At 44.4% G+C, this 10,397-nt stretch overlaps 1 protein-coding gene across 1 annotated transcript; it reads right to left on the reverse strand.

The window, feature by feature from the left end:
- Nucleotides 1–7,372: 7,372 nt before the first annotated feature.
- Nucleotides 7,373–9,072, reverse strand: LOC116397838 (uncharacterized). Its single transcript, XM_031873678.1, has 2 exons — nucleotides 9,052–9,072; nucleotides 7,373–8,848 (listed from the first exon to the last, which is right to left on the reverse strand). The coding sequence occupies exon 2, from the start codon at nucleotides 8,606–8,608 to the stop codon at nucleotides 7,394–7,396; it is 1,215 nt and encodes a 404-aa protein (XP_031729538.1). The 5' UTR covers nucleotides 8,609–8,848; nucleotides 9,052–9,072; the 3' UTR covers nucleotides 7,373–7,393.
- Nucleotides 9,073–10,397: the final 1,325 nt, after the last annotated feature.

Below are 10,397 nucleotides of genomic sequence, written 5' to 3' on the forward strand. Positions count from 1 at the left end.
AAATCGACCAGTGAAGACGATCCTCCACCGGGTTGTTCCCACATGAATATGGATGGCTGGACAATATAACTTGATTAAAATAACTTTATTCAGTGTGCCTTTGTAACTGCCTTTGTGCCAAAGCACACTGACTGTAATCCTGCGGGCTTAATAATAATAATCAGGCTTATCCATGTCTGTCTGTCTGTCTGTCTGTCTGTCTGTCTGTCTGTCTGTCTGTCTGTCTGTCTGTCTGTCTGTCTGTCTCTCTCTCTGTCTGTCGCTCTCTCTGTCTGTCTGTCTCTCATTGTACCTAATGCGTAAGGCTGGGTTGTTTGGTTGGTGATGTTTTTCATTTGCTATTTTTCTCAGGTCTTTTCTGATGCTCTTGCATTCTTGATCAAACCATTTGTCCGTGTTTTGCCTTTTAACAGTGTGACGACCCCTCCCTTCCACCAGGGGTCTGTCTGTTTCCTCTCAGGTTGTCTTCCAGGATGTTAATCAGTTGGGTTGGTCCCAGCTATAAAGGCTGCCCCTCTTCTGTGGCTGGGCCTCTCTGCGCATCTCCTCTCTGTCTCCTGTGCGGAGGACCTGGCTGTTTATTTATTTATTTATTTATTTGTTTGTTTAGTTTAGTTTAGGTCTGTTAGTTTGTACTTTAAATAAATGTCTATGTATTACTTTTATACTCGTCTTGTCTCCCTCATGTTGCAGCCTTTTGAGCCGGGTCGTGACATATGGGGGCTCGTCCACTTCAGATTGACCTGGTGTCTGCAGTAATTTGAATATCAGTAGCAGCTGCAGCATGGTAGGCTGTGTGCCATGTGTTGAGTGAGATGTGCAGTCTGGTTGTTTGGGAGACTTGGACGAGTTTGGTGAGTCGGCTGTTGTCCTGTGTTTGGTTATTGTAGCAGCTGCAGTGATCAGTGTTCCTGAGAGTGTTTGTGTCACTGAGCATGTGATATGCTGGTGGTTTTTGTGGAACAGAGTTTAGGTGGTCCTGTATACACGGTGAGTAAATTGCTGCTGGTCTGTCCCCGTTAGGCTGAAGAGCGGACTCCCTATGGAGTTCGTTGGGGGGTTTCTGTAGTGTGGTGTGAAAGAGGTTAGAGCAGTTGTCTCGGGGCACGTCCGAGGCTGGAGGTGGGTTGCCAGTTCATGGTTGCTTTACCGAGCCTGCGGGTTTTAGTGCGTAAGTACCACCACAAGACAGCACCTGACGACTAGGGGGGAGCTTACTTAGTCTCTGGTTAGGCAGTCAGAGGGACATGGAGGCAGTGATGTTAGCTGGGTATGGGCTGCTCTTGCTGGGGTGTTAAATTCTGTTCCTGGTTTTATTGAGGGAAACTAGTTTCTGGTGGTTCCTGCTAACTGCATGTTTTGGTTTCTGGGTTTTTTTTATTCTGGTTTTGTATTCTGGTGATCATGGTCATGTTCTGGACTCTGTAAAAAGAGCATTGCACAGCCTGTTGGTTGTCTGGGTATTGGACCCAGTTACCTTCCAGGTGGAGCCCGAAGACTGCTGCTGCACCGTGTGCAGTAGGTATTCATGGTTCATAGGGTAAGCAAGAGGGTAATAAAAGGAGGGATGTGGTGAACAGGTTTTTGTGTGGCAAGTTGGTAACTTGGCCTGTTACCTTCAGGAACATCAGCGCTACAGCTCATGCCTTGATTGGGTGAGCTGAGTTGTAGTTGGGTTTCCTCTTTGTGCGTCTGTCAGAGGAACCTTTAGGCTCCTACAGCTTAGCGCTTATGATAGTTCAGTTTGGTGTTTTCTGTTAGCTGGCAATTTTGTAAATTCCAGTTCTGGTTGTTCACCACTCGTTCATGTAGCTCATTGCATGAACTGGCCCTCGCAGCAAACCCTGCTTCCCATCATGTGCTTCACCATATCACTGTAATCTCTCTGGCCTTCCTTCCTTATCCACGCTCACTCGTAGATGCTTCTCCACATGTTGGAGTTGCAGAGTGGAGACTGGTTGGAGGGCTGGGGGGATGCACTCTTTATCTGGAATGTGAAATCTGTGAAATGTGTATGCAGTTTGTTGGTGTTCCTGGTGGGAACACTGCTTTTATGGAGGGGGGTGTGACGACCCCTCCCTTCCACCAGGGGTCTGTCTGTTTCCTCTCAGGTTGTCTTCCAGGATGTTAATCGGCCACTGATGGGCAACACCTGAGTTGGGTTGGTCCCAGCTATAAAGGCTGCCCCTCTTCTGTGGCTGGGCCTCTCTGCGCATCTCCTCTCTGTCTCCTGTGCGGAGGACCTGGCTGTTTGTTTGTTTGGTTTAGCTCTGTTAGTTTGTACTTTAAATAAATGTCTATTTATTACTTTTAACTCGTCTTGTCTCCCTCATGTTGCGGCCTTTTGAGCCGGGTCGTGACAACAGGCTTCCGTGTTTGTTTTACAAGGTCAGCTTTAATAGCTGCCTTGTGAAATATCATATTGATATCATCAATGGCCTTGTTTACACCATCTCTGGTGTAGATATATTGATATGTCATCTATCAGATCAGGTGAGTTCAAGGCCATGATGAATTTGTCTCCGCTGTCTGGGGCCCATCGGTAAGTAGCATTTAATTTAAACAGCTTACTGGGTTCTTTTTTTATGTCATTCATTTGACCTGAGAGTTTAAAGAACAGATTTATTTGGTTGTGGTCTGAGAGGGGGGATTGTTGTCCGACAGTGAATGCACTGATAGTGGAGGGGTCCATGTCAGTGATTGCATAGTCTACTACACTAGATCCAAGAGCTGAGGAGTATGTGAACCTACCTAGAGTCCCCTCTGAACCTACCGTTAACTATGTACAGGCCTAAGGCCTGGCAGAGATGCACTATCGCCTTGCCACTTTTATTTATTCCAGAGTCCAGGTTGTTCTGGTGGGTGATGGTTGGTGTGGTAAATAAGGGAGTTTGACCAAACACATGGTTGTTGCCCTGTGGGTCGACCCCTCCCATTTCAAAATAAAAGCTCCAGAGAGTGAATTCTAACTGGAATGCTTGTGATGAACTCTGTCATTTAATAACCTCTGTTTGTGTGTCAAACATTATGAATGTCTCCTCTCCCCCACCCAGTCCCACCCTTTCAAAATAAAAGCTGTATAGAGTAACTGTATCTTAACATGAAGCTCAGAATGAGGTTTGTACAGAAATGACATGAGCGTTAGCTCCCATCATTTCTAAAGGCTTCTCAAACAAAGATGTACATGTACAGAACTGACAGGAGCCATTTGTGGACTGTCCATCACGAATACAAGATTCAATCAAAGAGTATGAATCTAAAATGCAGAATAGAGAGAAGTGCTATCTCAATCAAACCTCAACGATACTACCGGACATCAGCGTATGTAGCTATATATTGCGACGTCTTCGGGCAGTAGAAGCCACACTGTCAAAATTTTGTTGCGAAATTTTCTAGTTATTATTAAGCCCGCAGGATTACAATCGGTGTGCTTTGGCACAGGCGGTAACCTTTGTGCCACAAAGCCACACTGAATAATAAGATTAATAATATAAGCAATAATAAATATAACTTTAATAATAATAAAAATAGAAAATATAATAACAATAACATAATTCAATTTATTTTCGTATAGCCCAAAATCACAAATTACAAATTAGCCTCAGAGGGCTTTACAATATGTACACATTTGACATCCTCTTGTCCCAGAACCCTCACATCGGAACAGGAAAAACTCCCCCAAAAAACCCCTTTAACGGGGAGAAAAGAGGAAGAAACCTGTGGGAGAGCAACAGAGGAGGGATCCCTCTCCCAGGATGGACAGAAGTGCAATAGATGTCATGTGTAGAAGAGGATTGTGAATTACAACACATTCAATGTAATTACAGCACATTCAATGTATGACAGAACCACGGCAGGAGGCAAGACCTGGTCCAGGTATAACCCGGATACACAGGAACCTGTGAGGCGAGAAAGCACAGAGACGCTGGTGAAGAAGCAGGTCAATAATGTGCATTAATGGTATCGGTAATAATAAAAGTGATATTAGCAGTTGGAGTCAGCAGGGCCATGGTAGGAGGAAGGACCAGGGTCCAGATGAAACCATGCTCCATGGAAACCTGTGAGAAGAGAAAGCACAAGGACTCCGGGGAAGAGACAAAATCAGTGCATTAATGGTATCGGTAATAGGGTTAATAATGAAGATCGTAGTAGGTGTCAGCAGGGCCATGGATGGTTGAAGGACCAGTGTCCAGATAAAACTGGGGTCATGGGAACCTGTGAGGCGAGAAGCACAAATACTCCGGGGAAGAAGTAAAGTTAGTAATGAGCATTAATGGGACATCAATGCATACAGACAGAGGCGAAGAAGAGGAGGAGAGAGGTGCTCAGTGTATCCTAAGGAAGTCCCCCTGTAGTTTGTCTAAGGGCTGGTCCAAGGCAAGCCAGAGCCAGCCCTAACTATAAGCACTGTCAAGGAGGAAAGTCTTAAGCCTACTCTTAAATGTGGTGAGTGTGTCTGCCCCCCGGACTGAAACGGGAAGCTGGTTCCACAAAAGATGAGCTTGATAACTGACGCTCTGCTCCCATCCTACTTTTTAAGACTCTAGGAACCACAAGTAACTCTGAATTAATCGAGCGCAGCTCTCTAGTAGGGCAGTATGGTACTATAAGCTCTTTAAGATATGATGGTGCCTGACCAATTCGGGCTTTGTAGGTAAGTAGAAGAATTTTAAATTCTATTCTAGATTTTACAGGGAGTCAGTGCAGAGAAGCTAATACAGGAGTAATATGATCTCTTTTCTTAGTTCTTGTTAGTACACGAGCTGCAGCATTCTGGATCAACTGGAGAGATTTAAGAGACTTATTAGAGCAGCCTGAAAATAAGGAATTGCAGTAATCTAGTCTACAGGTAACCAATGCATGAACTAATTTCTCTGCATCGCTTTGAGACAGGATGTGCCTGATTTTTGAAATATTACGTAGGTGAAAAAAGGCAGTCCCAGAAATTAGTTTTATCTGAGAGTTAAAAGACAAATCCTGATCAAATGTAACTCCAAGATTCTTTATGGTGCTGCTGGATGCCAGCGCAATGCCATCTAGAGAAACTACATCATTAGCTAACTGATTTCGGAGGTGTTCTGGGCCTAGTAGAATAACTTCAGTTTTGTCTGAGTTTAACATCAGGAAGTTGCAGGTCATCCAGGTTTTTATGTCTTTAAGACATGCTTGCAGGTTAGCAAGCTGATTGGTTTCATCTGGTTTGATCGATATATATAATTGAGTATCATCTGCATAACAATGAAGGTTTATAGAGTGTTTTCTGATAATATTGCCTAAAGGAAGCACATATAAGGTGAACAAGATTGGTCCAAGCACAGAACCTTGTGGAACTCCATAATTGACGTTGGTCTTCATCGAGGCTTCATCGTTTACATAAACAAACTGAGATCAATCTGATAAATAGGATCCAAACCAGTTCAGTGCGGTTCCCTTGATGCCAATATAATGTTCTAGTCTCTGCAACAGAATGTAGTGGTCTATAGTGTCGAACGCAGCACTAGGTCTAACAGGACAAGAACAGAGACTAGTCCTTTGTCTGATGCGATTAGAAGGTCATTAGTTATTTTTACCAGAGCTGTCTCTGTGCTATGATGCTTTCTAAATCCTGACTGAAAATCCTCAAATAAACTATTGTTACGTAGAAAGTCACACAACTGATTTGCAACTGCTTTCTCAAGGATCTTAGAGAGAAAGGGAAGGTTAGAGATCGGTCTATAGTTGGCCAATACCTCTGGATCGAGAGTGGGCTTCTTGAAGAGGTTTAATTACAGCTACTTTGAAGGACTGTGGTACATGGCCTGTTAATAAAAACAGGTTGATCATATCTAATAAAGTCGTGCTAATTAATGGTAGCACTTCTTTAAGCAGCCTAGTCGGTATAGGGTCTAAGAGACAGGTAGAAGGTTTAGACGTAGAAATTGTTGAAGTCAGTTTGTCAAGGTCGATGGGAGTAAAGCCGTCAAAACATATACCAGGGTTTACAGCTGTTTCTAAGGTTAATGTATTTGTGGAAAGATCGGTACTAGTCGAGGGCAGGAGATTATTAATGTTCTCTCTAATAATTATAATCTTATCATTAAAGAAGTTCATGAAGTCATTGCTACTGAGGTCTATAGGGATACTCGGCACAACAGAGCTGTGACTCTCTGTCAGCCTGGCTACAGTGCTGAAGAGAAACCTGGGGTTCTTATTTTTCTCTATTAACGATGAGTAATAAGCTGCTCTGGCATTACGGAGGGCCTTCTTATACGTTTTAAGACTGTCTCGCCAGACTAACAGAGATTCTTCCAAGTTAGTGGAACGCCATGTTCTTACAAGTTTTCGCGATGTTTGCTTTAATTTGCGGGTTTGAGGGTTATACCAAGGAGCGAACCTCCTTTGTTTTACTAACTTCTTTTTTTAAAGGAGCAATAGAGTCTAGTGTCCTTCTCAGTGAGCTTGTAGCACTATCGACAAGATGATCAATCTGGGTAGGACTAAAGTTAGCACAGGAGTGCTCTGTTATATTGAAGCATGGTATTGAGTTAAATACAGATGGAATCACTTCTTTAAATTGAGCTACAGCACCATCAGAGACATCTAGTGTAGTAACTCTTGCTTACTGGTGTACACTCCGTTAGTAGGAATTCAAAGGTTAATGGTTCAATGGTCCGATAAAAGAGGGTTCTCTGGAAAGACTATTAAATCTTCTATGTTAATGCCATAAGTCAGAACCAGGTCGAGAGTGTGGTTAAAAAAAACAGTGAGTGGGTTTTTGTACATTCTGACAGAAACCAATCCAATCTAATAATAAGATAAATGCAGTACTGAGGCTATTGTTCTCGACATCCACATGAATATTAAAGTCACCTACAATAATTACTTTCTGTTTTAAGGACTAGACTTACACTATAACAAATAGAACTGGCTGTATTGTTTTCCAGGTTGGGTGTGAAAGACTAAGAACCAAGCTTTCAAATGAGTTATAGTTTAGTTTAGGTTTAGGGTTTAATAATAGGCTTGAGTCAATGATGGCTGCTACTCCACCTCCTCGGCCGGTGCCTCGAGGAATGTGAGTATTGATATGACTTGGAGGAGTTGATTCATTTAGGCTGACATATTCTTCATTACACAGCCAGGTTTCAGTAAGACAAAATAAATCAATGTGATTATCTGATATTAGCTCATTAACTAGTACAGCTTTAGATGACAAAGATCTGATATTTAAGAGTCCACATTTAATTATCCTATTTTGTTGCACTGTTGCGGTAGTTTTAACTTGGATTTGATTTAATTAATTTAAGTGGCCGTGGGGCAGACACAGTCTCTATGTGGTTTTGGGTAACTGCTCTAATGGAAGCTCAGAGGAGTGTGTAAGACTGCAACTCTGCTTCCTGGTCTGAACTCTGGGTTGTCATGGACCAGGTCCACACAGAAACTGGGTCAGATTTGCACAAATAAGATCTGCTCCATCCAAAGTGGGATGAATGCCGTCCCTCCTAAGCAAACCAGGTTTTCCCCAGAAAGTGTCCCAGTTGTCTATGAAGCCCACATTGTTTGCTGGGCACCACCAAGACAGCCAGCGGTGAAACGATGACATGCGGCTAAACATTTCATCATTGGTCAGATTCGGGAGGGGGCCAGAGAAAACTACAGAGTCCGACATGGCTTTTGCGTATGTACACACAGATTCCACATTAACTTTAGTGATCTCAGAGAGCCGTAGCCGGCTGTCATTCCCGCCGACGTGAATAACAATCTTACTGTATTTACGGTTATCTTTAGCCAGTACTTTCAGATAGGACTCAATGTCGCCTGCTCTGGCCCCGGGTATACATGTAACTGTAGCCTCTGGTTTCGCTAGCTTCACGTTTCTCAGAATAGAGCTGCCTATGACCAGAGTTGGTCTCTCAGCTGAGAAATCAACTCTGCTGGGTGCAGAAGACCCGTTTGTAACGCGAAGCGGCTGCTGGCGAGCCGAGTGCTTGGCCCCAGGTTTAAGCCTCCCGGGAGCAGTCACCCGGCCCCCCGGCTGCTCGGGGACTGCAGGGAGACGGCTAGCGGGAGCCACGTTTGTTTGGGCCGCACCGGCTACGCCCGCAGTCACCAGCGTCTTAGCTTCCATGGTGTGGAGCCATACTTCTATCTCGCTAAGCCTTGCATCTAACCATTGAGTTACCTCCGTCTGCACCAACGAGTAGGGGTGAAGGGTAGAGGAAGCCCGGGAGGGAGTATTCTCCGTCAGGACTGCGAAGTGGTTGGAGGTGGTTAACGGAAACTCCCCAGCTGGTTTTCTCAGGAGGCCGCGGCGCACCACCTCCGTCCAGGATGCCGGTTTCGGAGTGGAGCTATGGGTCGGGTCTATAGCAGGTCCTCTCAGCTCGTGGTCGGAGGACCGACTACACTCCCCGTCCGCAGGGCCGGGTAGCCAGGGAACAGTGTCCGCAGTGTCCGAGACCAGCTGAGATTGCATAGATGAGATATGCTTTGCCTGGGCCGCCGCTACGGATACGAATCCGTCGATCAGCTGTTCCCTTTTCCGGACTTCAGACTCCAGGCGGTGAAAATCGTCCCTTAACTGTGAGTATGTGAGTTTGCAGTCTCCACACATACCTGGCCGAGTGGCCATGTTGGAAGTTCCTGCTTCCGGTTTATCTGAAATGAGGGGGAAAAGGTGATGGCTCTGCTCAGAAGTTCTCACAAAAAACAAACAAACAAATGTATGTAGCAGAAGTCGGTAGGCGAGTGAAAGGCGTAAAGGTGTGTGTGATCCGATGGCCTCCACGCTGTCTCAGCTGCAGTTCACACCACACTACAGGCTGGTGATGTGCTGCTCTGTGCTCTGTCGCTGCTGCTCTTTGCTCTGTCGCTGCATAATAATAGAAATATAATAATACAAATATTAGAAATATAAATAATACAATATAATAAGATTAATAATATAAACAATAATAAATATAACTTAAATAATAATATAAATATAATGATAATATAAATAATAGAAAATCAGTTCCCGCAGTACTGAAGTACTGTGGGAACAATACTTCATCCAGGCGAAGCTCTGGTACCAACCGGTGGTATATTCGCCCCGTATGATGGTGAGTCTGGTGGATTGGATGGACACAGAAACGCCTGCGATGGCGGAAATATCCCCGCCGGTAAAGGAGAGCGATTATTGCAATGATCTTCTTCCTACGATCCATGATGACAAAGACAGCTCACACCCTGCCAAAAAGTAGTTGTAATATTGGGAAGACATGTAGTAGGATTGGGAAAAGCATGTGATGTACTTGTATACATACCCGCCCACTGGCCAGTATCAACCCGTTCAAAAATCGGACCGTTCAGGGTTCCGTCACGTCTTTCTGTTCGGATTTGTTGGATCTCCACCATTAGTGCTCTTGACTGACTCCCCAGTGGTGCCATTGAAGTAGAGTGTAGTGGGATCTGAATGCTTCCTCCTGAAGTCAACAACGCTCTCTTTCATTCTGTTGACATTCAGGGACAGATAGTTGGTGTTGCATCAGTCCACTAGCTGTTCAACCTCCTTCCTGTAAGCCAGCTCCTTGTCGTCCCTGATGAGTCCTACTGTTGTGTCATCCTTATAATTTATGATGTGGTTTGTGTCGTGAACAGTTACAGGTCATCATAGTAAACTGTAGTGGACTCAGGACACAGCCGTGAGGTAAATCGGCCCTGGAGTCTGTCTGTGAGGAAGTCCAGAATCCAGTTACAGAGGGGGCTGCTCAGGCCCAATTTCCATCCAGTTTTATTACCGAGTTTTGGGGGATGATTGTATTAAAAGCTGCAGATATGCCATCTTCACTGGAGCGGTTAGGGCAGTATGTGGCAGAGTGTAGTGTGGGGGGGTTAAGTCATTGAGACATGTGTAGCCGGCAATGAAATGTTCCTCCTGAGCTACTGTAGAACTGGGTAGGCCTCAGCCCCTCCTACTTCCCAATTTGTTTGTTCCACCATAAATAGCCATACAGCTGCGTCTTTCCCTCTCTCTGACCCCCAGGCTATCGGTAGGTGTGAACTTTAGCTTTTTTAAGTGAGGCATATTTACCGTGGGTTTCACCCTTTGTCTTATTTTACTCTAGGTCCAGCTCCAAAGAGATTCCCACTTCCCCGTCAAGCTTTCCAGATGGGTGTTGTGCAGTGAGCAGGCAGGAGACGTTGACTCCCACTGCTGTTTTGTTTAAATTATCAATTTAGTTGTATTCAAGGTTTTGTGTTGCTTGGTTTTGTTTTAAATGGTTTTGCTTTTTTTATTATAACCTGTGTCACAGGTATATTAGCCATATACCTTTTTATTGTTTTTAACATATTAAATTGTTGATTGTTGTAATATATGTCTTAATCTTGGGGTAATCCTTGGTCTCAGTAAATCATTCACTGCCACATGTACCCTTAAA

The sequence above is a fragment of the Anarrhichthys ocellatus genome, unplaced genomic scaffold (genome assembly GCF_004355925.1).
Source record: "Anarrhichthys ocellatus isolate YVR2014 unplaced genomic scaffold, GSC_Weel_1.0 scaffold73, whole genome shotgun sequence".
In the NCBI taxonomy this organism is placed as follows: Eukaryota; Metazoa; Chordata; class Actinopteri; order Perciformes; family Anarhichadidae; genus Anarrhichthys; species Anarrhichthys ocellatus.